At 40.9% G+C, this 21,799-nt stretch overlaps 1 protein-coding gene across 3 annotated transcripts in view; it reads left to right on the forward strand.

The window, feature by feature from the left end:
• The window catches only part of LOC111141025 (SIL1 nucleotide exchange factor), a 224,463-nt gene that overhangs the window by 122,150 nt on the left and 80,514 nt on the right, over positions 1-21,799 (forward strand). For all 3 annotated transcript variants that reach the window (XM_022493351.1, XM_022493352.1, XM_022493350.1), the window contains exons 4-6: positions 3,007-3,127; positions 9,814-9,913; positions 18,935-19,126. In XM_022493351.1, the coding sequence (XP_022349059.1) occupies positions 3,007-3,127; positions 9,814-9,913; positions 18,935-19,126 (413 nt within the window). The remainder of the gene's footprint in view (positions 1-3,006; positions 3,128-9,813; positions 9,914-18,934; positions 19,127-21,799) is intronic.

Consider the following 21,799-nt stretch of genomic DNA (forward strand, 5'->3'; position numbering starts at 1 on the left):
TGATGGACACTTGGGTTATGTCCATATTTTGGCCATTTAAATAATGCTGTGGTAAACATAAGGGTGCATATATCTTTTCAAATTAGTGTTTTTGTATTCTATGTGTAAATACTCAATAGTGGAATTACTGGATTGCATGGTAATTCTATTTTTAATTTTTGAGGAACCTCTATACTATTTCCTAATGGCGCTGTGGCTGCAGCAGTTTGCATTCCCACCACTAGTGCAGAGTTTTCTGCCCATTTTTCAAATGGATTATTTGTTTTCTTTTGGTGTTGAGTTGTGTAAGTTCTTCATATGTATTTTGGATACTAACCTCTTAGCGGGTATATCACTTGCAATATCTTCTGTTCAGTAAGTTGTCATCTTGTTTTGTTGCTTCTTTTGCTATGGAGAAGCATTTTATTTTGATCTAATCCCTGTAGTTTACTTTTGTTTTTGTTTCCCTTGGCTTAGGAGACATATCTGGAAAAATGTTCTTACAGCCAGTGTCAAAGAAATCACTGCCTGTGCTCTGCTCTAGGATTTTTATGGTTTCAGTTCTCACATTTAGGTTCTTAATTTATTTTATGTTTATTTTTGTGCATAGCGTAAGAAGGTGGTCCAGTTTTCCCAATGCCGTTTGTTAAAGAGACTGTCTTTTTGCCACTGTATATTTTTGCCTCCTTTGTCATACATTACTTGACCGTATAATTGTGGGTTTATCTGGACACTATTCTATTAATCTCTGTGTCCATTTTTGTGCCAGTACCATACTGTTTTAATTACTGCAGCTTTGTAGTATATCTTCAAATCTGGTATTGTTATATTTCCAGTTTACTTCTTTTTCAAAATTGCTTTGGGTATTCAGGGTCTTTGTGTTGCCACACAAATATTAGGATTATTTGCTCCAGCTCTATGAAAAATGCTTTTGGTGTTTTGTTAGGGATTACATTAAATATGTAGATTTCTTTGAGTAGTATGGACATTGTAACAATATTTGTTCTTCCAATCCATGAGCATGGAATGAATATCTTTCCACTTGTTTATGTCTTATCTATCTATCCATCTGTCTGTCAGAGAGAGAGAGAAAGAGAGAGCGCACAAACAGGGGGAGCAGCAGGCAGAGGGAGAAGCTGGCTCCCTGCAAAGCAGAATCTGTTGTGGGACTTGATCCCAGGACCCTGGGATCATGACCTGAGTCAAAAGCAGATGCTTAACCGACTGAACCACCCAAGGGTCCCTTCTTTGGCATCTTTCATCAGTATTACAGTTTTCAGAGCATGAGTCTTTCATCTGTTTGTTTAGTTATATTCTTAAGTATCTTATTATTTTTGGTACAATCATAAGTGAGATTGTTTTCTTAATTTCTCTTTCTGAACTTCATTATTAGTGTATAGAAATGCATCAGATTTCTGTATATTGATTTTGTATCCTGTGACTTGACTAAACTCATTTATCAGGTCTAGTAATATTTTAGTGTGGTCTTAAGATTTTCTACATATAGTATCATGTCATCTGCAAATTATGGAAGTTTTACTTCTTTACTGATTTGGATGCCTTTTATTTCTTCTTGTCTGATTGCTGTGGCTAGGACTTCTAGTACTCTGTTGAATAAAAGTGGCAGCAGTGGATGTTCTTGTCTTGTTTCTGATCTTAGGGGGCAAGCTCTCAGTTTTTTTGCATTGAAGATGATATTACCTCTGGGTTTTTCATAGATGGGCTTTATTATATTAAGGTATGTTTCCTCTAGATCTGATTTGTTGAGGGTTTTTATCGTGAATGGATATTGTATTTTGTCATATACTTTTTCTGCATCTCTTGAAATGAGTTTTTTTTTTTTTTTTTTTAAAGATTTTATTTATTTATTTGACAGAGAGAAATCACAAGCAGGCAGAGAGGCGGGCAGAGAGAGAGAGGAGGAAGCAGGCTCCCCGCTGAGCAGAAAGCCCGATGTGGGGCTTGAACCCAGGACTTGGGATCATGACCTGAGCCGAAGGCAGCGGCTTAACCCACTGAGCCACCCAGGCGCCCCTGAAATGAGTTTTTATGCTTTCTCTTGTCCATGTGACCTGTCACGTTCATTGATATGCAAATATTGAACCACCTGTGCACCCAAGGAGTAAATCTCACTGGATCATGGTAAATGACTTTCTTAATGTATTGTTGGATTTAGTTCACTAATATTTTGTGGAGAATCTTTGCATCTGAGTTCGTCAGAGATACCGGCCTGTAGTTCTTTTTTTGTAGTGTCTTTACCTGCTTTTCAGCTGTCTTTGAGTAATTTTGTACACTGTGTACAAATAGTCCATCCATTCACATTACTTGTTTTTTCAGTTAGTGGATTGTCTCTTCTGAGATGGTTGGGCATAGATATTTAGTTTCTAGTTTCTGTTGATTCCATTCCCTGCCTCCTTGGCTTGCTCTGTCCTCTTACCTTCCAATCACACCCTGGTCTGGGGGCTTGGGAAATAAAATAGGAAGAGATATAGTCCCTGTGCTCATCAGGGAGAGAGCCTCACAGAAGGAGCCTGATGATGAATAGAAGAAGGTGGTGATGTCTAAGCTTGGTGGAATGGCAGGCTCGCTGGGGTTGTCTGGGACTGTTGGGGAGGGGCAAGAAGCATGTCATGAAGGATGCAGTGATGTAGCCACGTCCTTAAGGGTGAGTAGATATTTACTATTCACCTGCACATTAACAGAAAGGCTTATTACAGCGCAGTTTAAAGAAAACAGAATAGCTTAAAGATGCAGGTTCTAACTGGAGTTATTGGTCTCTTGATTGAAGTGCAGATCCCCTTGCCCATCTGCCTCATTCCCTTAATTTGATATGTATTAGCAAAAGGAGAAAATATGTGTGAGGTATGTGTGTGTGTTAGAGAGATGGATGGAGTCAGGCAGTGGAACACAGCAAAATCTGGTCTTCACGAATTAATAAATTCTGTTGGCTTGTTAGCCAAACATTTCATTGCAGTGTCCCTTTGAAGACTGTCTGCCTCATGAGCCCTCTTTCTTCTTGGCTTTTAGGGCAGGCTGTCCCTGCAGGATCCCATGTGCGGCTGAATCTCCAGACTGGGGCAAGAGAAGTGAAACTTCAAGAAGAGGACAAGTTCCGAAGTAATTTGAAAGGGTTGAAAAAAGGCAGAAGGTACAGTGATGACCCTAGGGACTGGGAGGTTGACAACATTGATTTTGTAATACTGAAAGTAATGACAATATAATGTTTCTTACCCAAATTCCTGTGGCTTTTTTAAAAATTAGAAGTTTAGTAGTCTAGAATTTGTGATAAATCTGTCAAGGTTTTTTAGAAGTTTACTTGTAGAATCTACGGAAAGAATTGGTTTGCAAAGCAAATTGATACTTTAGAAAGGGCTGTAGGGGGAATGCTTAACCTGCTTTAAAAATGAAGCTATTTTTCCCAGTACTTTAAGAGCACCCATTTGAATCCCAACAATTAATGTGCTGATTACAGATGAGTCATCTATTCATTAAAACAGGCCTGTTAGGCCTTCTGCTTTGCAGTAATACTTCCTTGGTGAACAATAAAATTACATTTTAAAGTCTTTAATTCAGACTAACTTTTCCTCTTGTTAGTCCGTGTTAAACAGGCTTTCTTGCAGGATAAAAGTTCTCCAATGGTAAGAGATTGCTTTATTTATTTATTTTTTTAAAGATTTTATTTATTTATTTGACAGAGAGAGATCACAAGTAGGCAGAGAGGCAGGCAGAGAGAGAGGGAAGCAGGCTCCTCGCAGAGCAGAGAGCCCGATGCGGGGCTCGATCCCAGGACCCTGAGATCATGACCTGAGCCGAAGGCAGAGGCTTTAACCCACTGAGCCACCCAGGCGCCCCAGATTGCTTTATTTTTTAATAACCGGTTTAGAGTATTTGATTTTGGGCAATTTGTCTATTTTTCTATTCTTTGCCTTGAATTAGTAAGTATTACTTGCAAGTTCTTTTTTATGTGAGGGAGGAATAGGCATGTGGTTTGCAGGGGCTGCTAGATTTGGGTAATTTTAAAGGTCGTAAATACCAATCATGAGGTTTCTAACACAGGGACCAGCAAATTATGAGCTGTGGGCCATACTGGGACTGCTGCTTGTTTTTGTGCCGCCCACAGCTAAGTTGTTTTTAACATTTTTTAATGGTTGGAAAATAGCAAAAGAATGATATTTCATAGCTCTTAGAGATTTCAATGTCCATAAATAAAGTTTTATTGGAACACAGTTATGCTCATTCATTTATGTATGGTTTGTGTCCACTTTCCTATTAGCTGGCAGAGTTGAGTTAGTTGGGATGATTACCATAAGGCCCATAAAACCTAAAATATTATGTGGTCATAACAAAGAGTTGATGCCCCTGTTCTAAGTGCATGCAAGTATTGACAGTCAGTAATGGATTGAGCTGGGTTAGTGTTAGTCCTCGAATTTTCGTTATTCAACCATATTCTGCAGTTAGATAAGAGCCAGAAGTTAAAGGAGAGACCCAATTCTTACCTGAGTCATTTCTTTGATGTACTCAACAAAAGGTTATTCAGCCTGTCCTTATGTACCTTCAGTCCTATGGCACCCACAACCCCACAGAGCAGCCTGCTCAGATGTGGGTGTTTTTTACTGTTAGAAAATTTGATTATATATTGTGATAAGGAGATATTTGCCCTCCACACAGTCACTCCCAACTGGGGTGGATCTTTATCTTCCCCCATCTCTCTTGACAGGTTTATACCTGGAGACCATATGATGATTAATTTCTCACAGCCATCGAAGAAAGAATAAAATTTCATTGTTGTAACCCCTGCCAAGCTCCCTGATCCCTAGCACACACATATATGCATGCATAGATCAGTGTCTCAGAGTACGTCACGAGGTCTTTTATCACCTCTGTGCCAAGTCCTATTTTCTAAATAAAAAGCTTATTTTATTCTTGGTTTAAGAATATTGAATTAGGAGCTTGATTAACTTGGAATTTGTTGATTTTAGTACTGTGGAAAGTTCTTTTTCCAGTACCTGACCATAGATCTTCAGTAAGATTGCTAAATGCTTTGTCAGTTGCTTTTATCTTTTTAGGCTAGAAATCAAAATTATTCGTGTGGTCTGTAATAGGCACACCATAAGAGAGAGACACTTGTTCTATTTCTGCCTCTTTACTTTTCTCCTTCAGAATGTTTCTGAGGGTTCTGGTCTGGAATAGCCTCCAGGGTATATTGGACATATCCTCTTCCTTCTCCGCATTTATTAGTAGTGGCAAACTTGTCTAAACAGCAACCAAAACCATGGACAAAGTGGTGTGGGTTTCACTGCTGTAAACTCAGTGAATCTCTGGCCACCTCTGATGGTGACTTCTTCCTTCTGCTGTGGACCTCATCTTGGGCTCCTCCAATTCTACTTAAAATTGTCTTCCTGGCTCTTCAGTACCAGAATGGGAATGGTGGCCAAAGGGCAGGGCTCATTTCCACAATTTTTAGAGTAGTTTGCTTATCTGCTCATTCTGTTCAGGGGACAAGAAGACAAGGCCCACAGCTTTCCATCAGATTGTCAAAGAGGTTGATGATCACAGAGTTTAGAACCACTGGCTAAGGAGAAATGGGTACGGTCCATTTAGCATGTGATGGCAGCCTGTCCATTTAGCATCATGGCAGCCTGTCCGCCAGTTCTGCTGGATATATGACTGGCCACACACTGTTAACTAGAGCTGTAATGACTCTGGGCTCTAAAATCTGGGATAAGGCATCTGACTCTGACGTGTTTCAGAGGCCTCTCCTGGCACTGCCTTCAGTATATATTTGGTTCCTAGCAGTTGGGTTTTCTCTTGCTATTTTTGTCTTAGGCATTGTCATCTCCACTGGTTTTAGTTCATATCCCTGTCAACATCCCAACATTGTATCGGTCTTTTTTGCCCTGGAACAACCATCTTCTTTGAATCACTGTCTTCGGTTCAGAGTGATGAAGGACAGTGTACAACCAGGTTTTCCCATCTTGAGTTGAGCATTTAACATGGTAGAATACAGCGTTGTGATTAAGGGAGTGGGCCAAAGACAGAGCCATTTCCTTGCTCCATTCATTAATTTCACAAAAGACCTATTGAGTGCATATGTGCCATGTACTGGAGATATAGTAGTAAATGAAACAGGATGCCAGTGTTGGGCTGGCAGGCAGAAAAACAGAAAAATAAAAATGCAAGAGAAATAATTACAGATAGTGGTAGAAAGTAGGGAAGAAATAAGCAAGGTAATCAGTCCCTAGGGAAGTCTACTTTAAATAGGATGGTTTTGGAAGGCCTCATTAAGGTGATATTTAAAATGAGACCTGAAAAATGACTGGGATTTAGTCATGCAAAGAGTTAAAGGTTAGAGCATCTCAGGCAGAGAGAAAAAGAAGAATATCCAGCTTTGTCAAGGAAGAGACTCCATCAAGTTTGGGAAATAGGAAAATGACCAGGGTGACTAGAGAGTAGGAGAAGAAAGAAGCATAATAGATGGTTTTGGAGAGTAGCCTCATGAGGGGCCAGATCATGTGAAGTTTGGAGGTGCATGTTGAGCAGTCTTCAGTTAAGTAGAATTGTAATGGAAAGCCAGTGGAGGATTTGGGGTGGGAGAGTAGTCAAATATGATGTAGTTTAGCAAATTCAGTCTAGTTGCTGTGTGTATGGAAAGTAGATTGAGGTTGGACGAAAGAAGCAGCACAAAGAAACAATTAGGGTGTCATTTCAGTAGATCAGGGAAGTTATAATGGTGGCTTAGTCTAGAGTGTCATGATGGAGAGTGGTTGGGTGTGGAGATTTAATTTGGAGGTGGTGCCAGCGGGACTTGCTTATAAAAATTTAGGGGTTGAAGGAAGGTAGTGGGGAGGTATTTGAGATAAAGCCTCATTTTGGGATTTAACACAAGTAGGTTCTTAGAAGTACCATTTATTGAAATAGAAAAGATTGAGAAAGGAGCAGATTGATGGGGAGAAACATCAAGACCTATGTTTTACATGTAGTAAATTTGAGGTGCCTGATGAATATCTGAGATCCATGATACATCAGGTAGTTGTACCACAGTCTGGCTGGTACTCAGGGGAGAGGATTGGTCAAAGATATAAATTTGGGCATCATTGCCTGACAGATATTTTATTTTATCTTAATTAATTTTTTAAAAAAGATTTTATTTTTTGAGAGACAGAGAGCATGAGCAGCGGGTTGAGGAGGGGCAGAGGAAGAGGGAGAAGCAGACTCCCTGCCGAGCAGGGATCCTGACATGGGGCTTGATCTCAGGACCCTGAGATCATGGCCTGAGTTGAAGGCAGATGCTTAACCAACTGAGCCACCCAGGTGCCCGGCCTGACAGGTATTTTAAAAGAACTAGTGGAGAATGTGGAGATAGAGAAGGTTGTTCAGGATTGAACTCCGAAGCAATCAAGTATATAGGGTTCAGTAGGAGATGAGGAACCAAGAAGAGTCAGAGAAGGAGGAAGGAAGGGGAAGCAGCAGTAGAAAGTAGTAACAAGAAGCTAGGAAGGAGGGTGTTTCAACAAGGTGGGGGTGAACTTTGTAAATGCCACACAGTGGTTGAGGAGGTTGACATGAGTGAAGAGTCCATGGGATCTGGTGGTCAATTACTTTAGTAATTTTGATGAGAAGTTTTAATAGGCTGTGGGAACTGAATCCGGATTAGAGCAAATGGCAGTGTAGGTAGAAGTCACGAAGATGAGAATAGTGAGTGAAGACAATGCGTTATAAAGTTTTACTCTGAAGAGGAGAAGGGGAATGGCATGATAATTAGAGACCCTGGAGTCAAAAGAGTATTAGTATATTCAAAGGAATAATCCAACCAGAGAGAGAAAATGAAGATGCAGACAAGAGGGAGCAGTATAATTATGGGAGTTAAAACTTTTGAAAAGGGAAGTGGAACCTGGTACATAAGTTTAATAGGAGCAGGGACACTGTTACCCTTTGCTGTAGAGGGGAAAGCAGACAGTGTATATTTGGTGCAGGTTTGTATATAGAGGGATGAGTGGAATGTGAAGGCATTCTTGATGATAGCATCTATTTTTCTGAGTGAAGAATGAAGTGGGCATACCAGCTGAAGATGATTTGATGTCGGTGTATGCCGTCACACATGCACACACTTGTATGTGTGTGTAGGTTGGGCTGAGAATGGATCATGGGAAGTGGCCTGGAAGAGCAGCACTTAAGGCAGTGAATAGAGCTATTAGCATGATGGGATTTGTTCCGACCAAGTCTTAGAAGAGGGAGGGGGTAATCCGTTCAGGCTGTGTCCCCAAATACCTCTGTCTTAGGGATAAGGGGCAGGGCAGTGGCTTCCTCATGCTACTATCAGTGGGTGATGCTCTTCTGAAAGAGGGGTCATCTTCCCTACCTCGTAGAATTGTGGTAATCAGATGAATGAAATAATACTTTTAAAGGATTAAAACAGTGACTGACACATGGTTAAGTGTTCAGTAAATGGGAGTGATTAGCTATTATTAATTAGTTTATGAAGATTGAGGTTTAGAGAAGACAAGCATTTTTCTCAGGGCTCTAAGGGGTTTCTAGGATGAATCAAAGACTAAATGAGCAAAGCCCTAAGAGCATGTGCCTCTCATAGGCACTAAGGCCTGCTGACATCTTGACTTTTAGACTGATATGCTTATCTTGCCTAGAGCAGCCCATTAGCCCCTTCCTTCCCCACCTGTATATATGTCCTGGGCTATCCTTAAACCACCCCGCCACGCCCTTCCCCTGCCCAGAGCTAGATAGTCTCGTCAAGCACAGACCACATTCCACACTTCCTTTGTCTATGTTACTCTTAGTCTTACCTCTTTGTTCACTGATCAGAAGTCACCATTGGTGGCAAAACCCACCCCATCCCATGAATGCCTTCTCTCAAGAAGAAGAGTCACAGCTTGGATCAGCTCCAGGGGGCTTTGAGAAGGTGCCACTTGAGTTTTTGCCAAGTTCTTGAGATGACATCCACATTTGTTTCTTTCCTTCCTCTCCTCAGAGGCCGACTTTGGAAGATGGTTGGCTTTGTGTCTAGTCCTCAATGTCTCAAACTTATTCCTTGGTCAGATTGACGCGTACCTCCTGCATTTTCTCTGTGCCCAGGAGTTGGTTTCATTTTTTTTTTTTAATTTTTATTTTTTTAAAGATTTATTTATTTATTTGACAGAGAGATCACAAGTAGGCAGAGGCAGGCAGAGAGAGGAGGAAGCAGGCTTCCTGCTGAGCAGAGAGCCTGATGCTGGGCTTGATCCCAGGACCCTGGGATCATGACCTGAGCCAAAAGCAGAGGCTTTAACCCACTGAACCACCCAGGCACCCCCAGGAGTTGGTTTTAAAGGTGTGATTTTATCCAGCCTTTTTTTGTGAAGAAAGATTGCCTTGTGAAATCAGACCAGGCCCATATAGGGGGGTGCTCCGGTCCCCATTGGTCCCTTTACTAGAAGAATATAAATAGGGTGCTTGCTATACCCTTTGTGCCCACTATCCTCCAGGAGGTCCTGCCTGTCACATGGTGTCAGAACAGCATCACACTGACATTCCAGGCATACTTCTGCCTGTGTAGCTGGCTGAGAGCTCTCTCTCCATGGTAGGCCTCTATCTGCCTCAAGGCATTTCCTCCTCTTTCATGAAATGACCCCATCTTCAACTGTGTATTTTCTCCTCTAGCTTCAAGGTAAGACTACCTGTTTGCTTGTGGCTGACCAAAGGCAAAGCTAGAGTGGTGCACTCTGAGTTAGAGCTGGCCTGGCTTACCTTGTTTTGGAGTGCCAGCCCCTGTGGTGGTAGGGGGGTGTTTTTCCTTGGGAAAGATGGTGCCTCCTTCCTGACTCTCACTTTCTCTTTGGACAGGCTGGACATCAACACTAACACCTACACATCTCAGGACCTCAAGAGTGCTCTGGCAAAATTCAAGGAGGGGGCAGAAATGGAGAGTTCAAAGGAAGACAAGGTGTGTGATACTCTTTCCAGGGAGTTAGTAAGCCTACTGGACAGCCTTGAAGGGAATCACTTCTGCCTGAAGCTGTTAAAATATACATGGGGTTATGATAATAATACTGTAAAATAATTCAAAGGGTAGTTAACGCCAAATAAGTAATCCTTTATAGACAAGTTAAAAAAAAATAAACCAATGCTGGGAGCATTTCATTGTTTAGGATCTAACTTTGCATTATATGTTTGGGGAAATTGAGGCACAAAGCAGAGACAATCATACTCTTCATTTTTACAGACAAGAGTGAGGGAAGTAGAGATTAAAACACAAATCTCCTTACTTTCACTTGGATTAGACACAAGCTTAAAGAACAGAGGAGGTAGGCTGGGAAGGAAGCCTTGATCCTTGTCCATGTCCTTTGAACATGTAGCAAATGTATTCCCTGTTCCAGGGTTCATGTTCCTAAATGTACAGCACAGGGGTGGAACAAGAGGATGGCTGAGGTTTCCTCTAGTTCTAAATTTGTGTACAAACTAAGGGAATGAGAAGGACAAAAAAGGCAGAAATGCTGCCCAATCTTAAACTTGAGATGGATCATGAACTCATGTGATAGCCAGAGAAATGTCCCACATCATTAAAAAAAATAAATATGTGTGTGTGTGTGTGTGTGTGTATTATTTTTAATTTGGCAGAGAGGACAAGCAAGGGGAGAAGCAGGCTTTTTGCTGAGCAGGGAGCCTGATGTGGGACTTGAGCCCTGGACCCTGGGATCATGACCTGAGCCCAAGGCAGATGCTTAACTGACTGAACAACTCAAGCTCTGTTCCCGTATCATTTTTTTACACTTGCATTTGAGGTCTGTCCTTGAAAGAAGCTCCTCTGATGGCTACTTTAGAGAGCTCTCTAAGTTCTCCCTCTTATCCTCCTCACAGTCCTCTTTTGCTTTGTCTCTCTACCGGTGCCCCAGAATCCGGGCAGTATCTTGGAGGGGCAGCATCAGGTTCTTGACAGCTTGTATGTTAAGTGGAAGGAGCCTTAGGTCCCTCAGATCATTTAGAGCTAAGCGTTTCTGAGACAAATGAGCCTTTTGTTTTGGTTTTTGGTTTTGGTGTTGAGGAGGACCTAATTAGGATGTGTTAATATGCAGACCATGTCCTACATGTCTTTTCCTCATCTTAGTGAAGTCACGTCTCCCAGTATGGAGAGTGTATATGGTATGAGAAGATGAGCAGCAGTGGTTGTAGGAAGGTGAAAGATAAAATTTCATCATACCACTGGTTAGGAGGGTGGGGTAAATCAAATCCTCTTACCTGGTGAAGCAGAGGTCAGCAGAAGAGAGAGGTGTGTGTCTAGGTGCTTAGAACAGAGATTGATGTTCCTATGGTCAGGGATTGGACTCATTCTCACTTATCATCCCCTCTGGGCTTCATGTGGGCCTGATGGGAACATAGCAGTAAGCCCCTGATTCATGTCTTCTCTGTGGGTGGTAGACCCACTCTACCCCATCTCTTCTTTTTGTTCTCTTTTAGTGGTGTTCTTTCCCATAGTTAAGTTCGTATAGAAAAGTATGAATATTAAGAAAATATTTTTTAACCTCACAGCTGTCAGAATGGCTAAAATTAACAACTTGGGAAACAAGTGTTGGTGAGGATGCAGAGAAAGGGGAACCCTCTTAAACTGTTAATGGAAATGCAAACTGGTGCAGCCAGTCTGGAAAACAGTATGGAGGTTTCTCAAAAAGTTAAAAATAGAACTACCTTATGATCCAGTTATTGCACTACTAGATATTTACTGAAAGGATACAAAAATACTGATTTGAAGGGATACATGCCCCCCCAATGTTTAAGCAGCGTTATTAACAATAGCCAAATTATTGGAAAGAGGCCAAATGTCCATTGACTGATGAATGGTTAGAGATGTGGATCAGGGGCTCATTGCTATGTTCTTTTTGACAATATCTGTCCTAGTTTAGCCAGAGATGATGGAAATCTCCCACCCCACATTTGTACCAGTAGAAGTTGAATGGGAAACTTGGATTTCCACCTCCTACTTGGTGGTAGCAGGCTGCACTCTTATTCCTACACCAAAGTGGTGTCACCAGAAGCCAAGTGGGTAGGCTGAACTTCTACCCACTATGTATGGCAATGATAGGATGTGATGCAGTATTCTGCTGCCTTAACCAAGGTGGCATCAGTGAGCCTTGAACAGAGAGCTGGAATTTCTACCCTCTGTCCAATGTTACCAGAGACTACTCTCTGTTTCCTCTGCTGGTGTGGTACCAGTAGACACCAAGTGCAGAGCCTGGTTTTCTACCCTCTACATGGGGGTAGCAGGCTGCTTCACTTGCTGGGGTGGTATCAGTAGAGGCCAAGTAGGATATTTGAATGTCTTCCCCTGTCTTACACACTACCAAGGTGATTTTTCACTTGGAGCAGAGGTGATGCCATTGTGTGTGTTGGTGGGAGTTCGGGGGGAAATGGGTTATGGTGAATGGAGAATCTATATTCTTACCTTCTACTTGGCACTGAGATAGTGTGAGGCATCATTTTGCTCCCCACTTTGGGACGTTGTCAGTGAGGGTAAGTGAGGAGCCTGAACTTCCACCCTCATACCAGCATCAGTGAAGCAGTATTTCAGTTTCCCCAGCAGGGTGGTAAAGAGGCCAAGGAAGGATTTCTGTCCCAATATAGTGTCCAGAGGTGGCAGGTGATGTTTTTCCTCCTAACTAGAGAATGGTGGTAGGATTTTGGAGACAGGGAGCTGGAGAAAGGGATTTCATAAATGAAGCCTTGGCCATATTCTCTGGTGACCCACGTGAAAAATTGACCAGAATTAACAGAGCAGAAGATTTGGTAACTGAAACACAGTGTGGAATACTCCCAGGTTTCTAGATGTGCTTTTGGCAGGTTATAAAGGAAACAGACCAAAATAACACGGCATAGGGTCCGGAAACTAAGTTGTCTTAGAGTCATAGTCATATAAGAAGGACAGAACCAGAGTATTAAATGTAAACATTAAAAAAAAAAATTTTTTTTTTTAAAGATTTTATTTATTTGACAGGGACACACTGAGAGAGAGAACACAGCACGGGGAGTGGGAGAGGGAGAAGCAGACTTCCCACTGAGCAGGGAGCCCAATGCGGGGCTCGATCCCAGGACTCTGGGATCATGACCTGAGCTGAAGGCAGCTGCTTAACCAACTGAGCCACCCAGGCGCCCCAAATGTAAACATTTTAACTGTTTGCTTGAAAGGAAGATTCAGTAAGTTAGAGAAATCTTAAAACTAATACCCAAAATGTCCAGAATACAAAAAAAAAAAAAAAAATCAAACCTTGACCTAGCAAAACAGTTAATAGATGGCAACAGTGGGATGACACAGAAGTTTGAATTTCCTAAAAAGGATTTTAAAGCAGTTACAAAAATCACTCAAGAAATGATTCTGAACACTCTTGAAACAAATGACAACTATAGGAAAGAAGCAGATAATAGAAAAAAGAACCAAATGAATTTTTTAGAACTGAAAAAATACAACTGAAAATGTTCAAAAATCACTGACTAGGGCTCAGTAGCAGAATAGGAAAGAAAAGAACCAATAAACTTGAAGACAGAAATGATTAAAAATAGGAAAAAAAAATGAACAGAGACTTAGGGACCTGTGTGATTACAAGGAAGGAGCTAACATTTCTGTCATTGGAGTCTTAGGAAAGGAGAGAGTACTGAAAAATAATGAAAAAATAAAGTAAGAAATAAGGATGGAAAAATCCCCAAATATGATGAAGAGCATAAACAAATAGATTGATGAAACTGAATTTTCAGTAGGATAAACTCAGAGATATCAACACCATGACTCTTCACAGTCAACTTCCTGAAAATTAAATACAGAAAAAATATTGAAAACAGATAGAAAAAAAAAATACTAGCTTACGGTATAATGATTGACAGTGCATTTTTTTCATTTGAAACTACCAAGACCAGAGTATGTAGCACAATATTTTCAAGTCCTGAAAAAACTGTTCAATCAGAATTCTATAGCCAATGAAAATATCCTTCACGGGTGAAAGAGAAATCAAGACATTCTTTTTTTTTTTCTTAAGATTTTATTTAATTATTTGACAGATCACAAGTAGGCAGAGAGGCAGGCAGAAAGAGAGGGGGAAGCAGGCTCCCTGCTGAGCAGAGCCCGATGTGGGGCTCGATCCCGGGACCCTGAGATCATGACCTGAGCCGAAGGCAGAGGCTTAACCCACTGAGCCACCCAGGCACCCCGAAATCAAGACATTCTTACACAAAAGAAAACTGAAAATATTTGTTACTAGCCGATGTACCTCAAAGAAAGACTAAAGAATATTCTCCAAGTAAAAATGAAATAACAGTAGAACAAAACTTGGAATCATCAGGAAGAAGAAAAGAACAATAAAATGAATGAAAATAAGGGGGGAAAGGATAGACTATCATTCTTTTACGTTTGAAAAATAATGTTTGGGGGCGTCTGGGTGGTAGTCATTAAGTGTCTGCCTTCGGCTCAGGTCATGATCCCAGGGTCCTGGAATCGAGCCCTGCATCGGGCTCCCTGCTCCGTGGGAAGCCTGTTCTCCCCCTCTCCCACTCCCCTTGCTTGTGTTCCCTCTGTCGCTGTCTTTCTCTCTCTCAAAAAAAAAATACATAAAATCTTAAAAAATGAAAAAGAAAAAGACTGATAGTTGAAGCAAAAATTGTGGCCTCTTCTGTAGCTCCATATACATTCCATATGAGTTTCACTTTCAGAGTTAACACTGTTAGTTTCTTTGTAGCACTTTCTTCTTTCCTGGCCACTTCTTTCTTTTGCATACCCATTTTTATGAAATGTTATGTGGTTTTGTCAATGGAGGATGAGGAAGTCCTACAACTACAACTACACTATACCTCTGTGTATGAACTCATTTGCAGTGGCCTGTCAGAGTTAGAAAGAAGTGGTATGATCAGCTGCTCATCATCATCAGCATTTATGTTACATTAGTGAGTTGTGGACTGAAGAGCCAGCAACAGTTTGTACTTCATGCAATTACAGTTAAATGAAATTTGTGGTAACTGAAATTTATGTCATCCCACAATGCTAGGCAGTGACTCAACTTCCCCAGACCTTTTAGCCCTGCCTTTTGCGGCCATCCAGAGTCCTTTAGCTGGATGTAGGAGGAGCATTTCACTGTTGTTTTATTCTGAAGAAGCAGGATGTGACATCCCATAGATGTGATTACTCTGCTAGGAGCTTGGTCTTTTTTAAGAAAGGCTGATTCATTTCAGTACTTGTAACTGGGGAGAAAATCCAAGGTAATAGATGAGCAGTTTGGAGCTGACAGCTGCTCATCATTCTACTTTTTATAAATATTCCTGCCTTTTAATTTTTCTGGGAAGATAGAGACATAAACCACTGTGATCTTCTGGACTCTATTTATAAGCACTGTCCTCTAAAATTGGGAAGAACATGGAAGTGTCAGATGTATAAAATATCTAATTAAAGTCTTTTATTCACCTCCAGCATAATTTCATTTTTTAAATTTTTGTATGTGTGTGGGGTGGGGAAGGATTGAGAGAAAATTGAGACTTGAGTATAGTACATACAGTAATTTAGCCACTTCAAACAGTTGAACAAATTGTATACCTGTAGTTAGATCGACAGTAATGACAGTGATTTAATTTTCATCAGCAAATTGCTCCCACTCTGACAGCTCTTTACCTGAAGTTTCCTACATCCGGGTTTCCCTAAAATGTTGCTGGATTGGGCAGGGCAGAGCAAAGATATTAAATGATTGTTGAAGATACAGAACCAAGGTGCCGATTACTCCACCTTAGCCCTTAGCCTTTTCAACTGAGGTTAGAGGTTGAAGGTGAGCTTGCATTACTTCCCCTGACCTCAGTGATGGCAGCAAGAAGACTTTCCATTCTTCTTGAACATTAGAAGTCAGACTAGAATAAGTGAACCTTGGAAAATCTTGAGTGTGTTTTTGGGGCAGAGGGCTCTCTTCTGTGGGCATCTTAGAAGGTATGGGTATGCCTTGAAGACAGTATGGGTTTGGTTCTAGACCACTGCAATAAATCAAGTTAGATTAATTTTTTGGTTTCAGTGCATGTACGAGTTATGGTGACTCTGTACTGTGGTCTACTAAATGTGCAGTAGCATTATGTCTAAAAAACAATATGCATGCCTTAATTCAAAAAATACTTTATTGCTAAGTCAGTCAGAGAAAGATAATTATCATATGATCTCTCTGATACAAGGAATTTGAGAGTCAGGGCGGGGGTTTGTGGGGAGAAGGGAGGGAAAAATGAAACGATGGAACCAGGGAGGGAGACACCCCATAAGAGACTCTTAATCTTAGGAAACAAACTGAGGGCTACTAGAGGGTGGATAGGGAGGGACAGGGTGGCTGGGTGATGGACATTGGGGCGAGTATGTGCTATGGTGAGTGCTGTGAATTGTGTAAGACTGATGATTCACAGACCTGTACCCGTGAAACAAATAATACATTGTATGTTAATTTTTAAAAAGTACTTTATTGATAAAAAATGCTAAACACCTCGAGCTTATAAGTGAGTTGTAATCCTTCTGCTTGTGGAGGGTCTTGTGTCAATGCTGACGGCATTGACTGATGAGGGTGGTGGTCGCTGAACATTAGTGTAGCTATGGTGATTTCTTAAAATAAGACAGCAGTGACTTTTGCCACATCGAACAATTTCCTGAACAGTTTCTCTGTAGCATGTGATGCAGTTTGATAATATTATTCCACCGTAGAACTGCTCTTAAAATGGGAGTCAGCTCTCTCAAACCCGTTGACTGCTTTATCAGCTGAGTTTCTATAGTATTTTAAATCCTTTGTTGTCATTTCAGCAGTCTTCACAGCATGTTCAACAGGAGTAGATTCCATTTCAGGAAACTACTTTCTTTGCTCATCCATAAGAAGCTTTTCATTCATTAAAGTTTTATCATGTTGCAACAGTTCAGTCACATCCTCAGGCTCCACTTCTAATTCTCTTGATATTTCTATCACATCTGCATTTATTTCCCCCACTGAAGACTTGAACTTGTCAAGTCATCCTTGAGTGCTAGAATCAACTTCTTCTAAACTCCTGTTCATGTTGATAGTTTAACTTCTTCCTGTTACGTTCTTAATGAGATCTAGAATGGGGAATACTTTCCAACAGGTTTTCAGTTTACTTTGCCCAAATCCATTAAAGGAAACACTATCTGTGGCAACTATAGCCTTATAAGATACATTTTCTTATTATTATAATTAAGACTTGAAAGTCTAAATAACTCCTTCATCCATGGGCTGCAGAATAGATGTTACGTTAGCAAGCATGAAAACAATATTAATCTCAGCTTACGTTTCCCTCAGAGCTCTTGGGTGACCAGGTGCCATGTCCGTAAGAAATAATAATTTTGAAAGGTGGTTTTTTATTGTTTTTTTTTTCTGCCAGGTCTCAATGTTGGTCTTAACATATTCAGTAAACCATGTTGTAAGTAGACAAGCTGTCATCTAGGCTTTGTTGTTCCATTTCTAGAGGACAGGCCAAGTAGATTTAGCTTAATTCTTATGGGCCCTAGAATTTTTGGAGTAGTAAATAAACATTGATTTCAACCCAAAGTCAGCAGTTGCATTAGCCCCTACCAAGAAAATCACCGTGTGCTTTGAAGCTGGGCATTGACTTCTCTGTAGCTATGTAGGTCCTAGATGGCATCTTCCTCCAATAGAAGGGTACTTTGTCTTGATTGAAAACCTATTCCTGAGTCTAGCCACCCTCATGGATTAGCTAGATCTTCCAGATAACTTGCTGCATCTTCTGTATCAGCATTTGCTGCTTCACGTAGCACTTTTCTGTTATGGAGATGGCTTGTTTTCTGAAACCTCATGAACCAATCTCTGCTAGCTTCAAATGTTCTTTCTACTTTCACAGAATTAACAAGATTTTTAAGACCTCTGGATTAGGCTTTGGTTTAAGGAGTTGTTGTGGCTGGTTTGATCCTCTGTCCAGACCACTAAAACTTTCTCCATGTCAGCAATACTAATATATTGCTTACTTACAATTTGTGTGTCCGTTGGAATAGCTTTTCAGTTTCCATCAGGAATTCTTTGCATTCACAACTTGGCTAACTGTTTGGCACAAGAGGCCTGTCTTTTGGTTATCTCAGCTTTTGACATGCCATCCCCATTAAGACTAGTCATTTCTTAGCTTTTGATTTAAAATGAGACATGAGACTCTTCTTTCACTTGAATACTTAAGAGGCCATTATGGGGTTATTAATTGGCCTAATTTCAAAATCATTGTGTCTTAGGAAATAGACCAGGGCCAAGAAGAAGGAGAGCAATGGGGGAATTGCCTACCAATGAGCAGTCAGAATACACAAAACATTTATCAGTTAAGTTCAGTGTCTTATATGGGTGTGGTTTGTGGCACCCAAAACAACTACAATAGTAATATCAAATACCACCGATCATAGATCACCATAACAAATATAATAATGAGGGGCATTTGGGTGGCTCAGTCAGTTATGGTCTGCCTTCGGCTCAGGTCATGATCCCAGGGTTCTAGGATCCGGTCCCATGTCAGGCTCTCTGCTCAGCAGGAGTCTCTTCTCCTTTTCCCTCTCCTTCTGTGCTCTCTCGCTCTCTCTCTCAACAAATTAAAAAAAAAAAATCCTTAAATAAAACACAAATATAATAATGAAAATGTTCGAAATATTGCAAGAATTACCAAAGTGTGACACAGATACACAGAGTGAGCAAATGCTGTTGGAAAAAAATGATGCTGATAGAAAAAAATGATGCTGATAGAATAGCTAAATGCAGGTTGCCACAACCTAACATCTCTAAGTGTGGCAAAGTGAAGTTCAATAAAATGAGGTATTCCTGTGGGAGGATTTTTTGATAGTACAGATGAAAGAAGGTTTTGAATCCGGGAGCAGCAGTTCTTTGAGAACGGACATCCATGGTAGATAGTGACTGTCTCGGGAAGATGTCCCCAATTGATCTACTTAACCCCTTTGCTTCAATTATTTTCTTAGGCAAGGCAGGCCAAGGTTAAACGACTTTTTCGCCCCATCGAGGAGCTGAAGAAGGACTTTGAGGAGCTGAATGTTATCATTGAGACTGACATGCAGATCATGGTACGGCTAATCAACAAGTTCAATAGTTCCAGCTCCAGCCTAGAAGAGAAGATTGCTGCACTCTTTGATCTTGAATATTATGTCCATCAGGTATCGTATTTCTCTGTCCATAAATCTGACTTTTAAGTAACATCTTCAACAGCAAACCTCCCTGCCCTAAATCCTAAGAAAATAGCACCAGCATCTTTACTCCTTTCTCAGGGCATCTAGTATTTTTAACCTAGGCCAATAGCTACTGTAGTAAGATCCATTCTAGAAGAAAGGGCCAACCTCTTTTTTCATTTGCTGTGTTACGTCCATTATTTTTTCAGTACCTGTTACACAGCAGGGGCGAAACAGCCATGGTCCCTGTTTTATGTAACTTATAGTCTGGAAGAGGGAACAATGAAATCATGAACAACTGAACAACGAACAATTAACAATAAATTTAAACTTAAGATTGTGATAAAGGCTCCAGAGAGTAGTGTGGGAGTTTATAACAGGGGAACTTAGCCTAGTCAGAGGTGTTGAAGAAGGCTTTTGTAGATAAAGTTTTACTGGGACACAGCCACATCTATTTCTTTATGTATTGTTCTGTTGTTTTGGGCTGTTTCTATGCTACAGTGAAGAGTTGAAGGGTTGTGACAGAAACCCCGTGGTTCACAAAGCCACAAATCATTACTGTCAGACCCCTTGAAGACATTTGCCAGCCCTTAAATCAGAGTACCACAGGCAGAGGAAGAGCATGTGCAAAGATTTTGAGGTTGAGAAGTGCTTGGAGAGATTAAGGACCTAGGAAATACTAGATACGATAGCATAGATAAAGTGGGAAGGTTAGAGAGTCAAGAGAGGTGGAATTGGGAGTATTGTGCTCTTTATGATTTTATCCTTGATTTTAAGACCCATTGGAGAGTTTGCAGCAGGGAAAGGACTGATCACACTTGTGCCATAATTACAATAGTTAATATTTATTGAGCGTTGTTACAGAGAAGGCACTTATTCCAGTGTTTTGTACAAACCAATTTATTGACTTCCACAGCTGCCTTCTGAGTGGGTGCTGTTTCTAGTTCCATTTTATCACTGAGGCAACTGAGACACAGGTCACACCTGATAATGCCCAAGGTCATCCAGTTAGTGAGTGGTAGAGCTGGGATTTGCAAGAGGGTCTGTCTGACCCTAACCAGTGCTCTTAACCTTTTGGTCACTCTGTCTCTCCTAGGATACTGGAATCATTTGAATGAAGCTCAAAAAGATCTATTAGGTAGATCTAAGGAAAAGCAATAAGAGAAGTCATTTGTTTAAGTAAATTAATTTATTGCATCCCTGTTAAGTCCCAAGAGCTATTCCAGGCACTTAAAATACATCTGTGAACAAAATTGTGGAGCTTAGCTTCTAGTGGAGACAGATAATAAACATAACTAATAAATAAATTATGGGTGTTGTGTTTAAAGTTGATAAATACGGGGCACCTGGGTGGCTCAGTGGGTTAAAGCCTCTGCCTTCGGCTCAGGTCATGATCTCAGAGTCCTGGGATCGAGCCCTGCATCGGGCTGTCTGCTCAGCAGGGAGCCTGCTTCCCCCTCTCTCTGCCTGCCTCTCCGCCTACTTGTGATCTCTCTCTTTCTCTGTCAAATGAATAAATAAAATCTTTAAAAAAATAATAAAAAAAATAAAGTTGATAAATACTATGGGCAAATAAAAAGTAGTTAATGGTAAGGATTGGCAGTATGGGAAAGGAGCATCTCAGGAGATGAGAAAGGGACATAGATGAAGCTCAGTCAGATAATGAGGGAAGATCATGATCTGCCTTGTCAACCATGGAAACAAATATGAAACTGGACGTTATTAAAGGCTGTTGAGCAGAAAAACAACTTGCTCTGACTTACTTTTAAAGGATCCCTTTCCCTGCTTTGTTGAGAATTAGACTGGAGGCAGGGGGTGTGGGCACAGAAACCAGATAGAAAGCTATTGCCATAATTCAGACTAGGGACGATGGTGGCCCAGGAAGACTGTGTAATCATAATCAAAAGCTTGTTTAAGATCCTCATCAAGACACAGATCTTCAACATCCTCCCACTCATGACTGTGTCCTTGTTCTCTATAAACTAGGCTAAAAGACATTCTTTCTTTCTTTAGGATTTTGCCAGCCTTTGTGGTGAGAGAGGATGAGTGTATACTGTATCTGCAGGAATTATGATGCGGCCTCTTCATCTTCTTCCTTTGCTCCTAACTGTTTCTCAGGACTCAAATAGCAGGTCTATGATCCTCTTAGAGAAAAAGTGGGCCTGAGTTCTCTTTCCTCTTTCCTGTGTTTCTCTTCAGGGTGAAAAACAAGAATTCCAACAGCTTTTCTGTTACAGATATTTAAAGAATTAAGGATCTTAGGGGTTATTGGCCAACTTAGTCCTGCTCTGATCTTGGCAGCTTTTATTTTTTCTCATTTAACATACTTGGGTGGATCTTAGGTATCAGGTTTCTACAGACTCTTCCTTTAGCTGAGCATGAAAGGCCAAATGACTAGAGAGCTGATTATACCTAGAGGGGAATGAGTATACAGGAGGCCAGCAGGGCCCTGACAAAATGTTTTTTTTTTTTTTTTTTCATGCAAGTCTGGTGGTTATCTGGCAGTGTTACCTCTAGGGTGACGTCCTATTCTGCTTTCATGGATTATGAAGTGGGGTAAACTGTTTCTTCAACATCACCTGACTCAGTCCTAGGTCAGACCAAGAACCAGTTCTCTGGTGAGGCTTAACTTGCTCTCTTCAGACGCTCCTGCCATATTGG

This window comes from Enhydra lutris, unplaced genomic scaffold (assembly GCF_002288905.1).
Source record: "Enhydra lutris kenyoni isolate GAN:26980312 unplaced genomic scaffold, ASM228890v2 scaffoldscaffold5, whole genome shotgun sequence".
NCBI classification, from domain to species: Eukaryota; Metazoa; Chordata; class Mammalia; order Carnivora; family Mustelidae; genus Enhydra; species Enhydra lutris.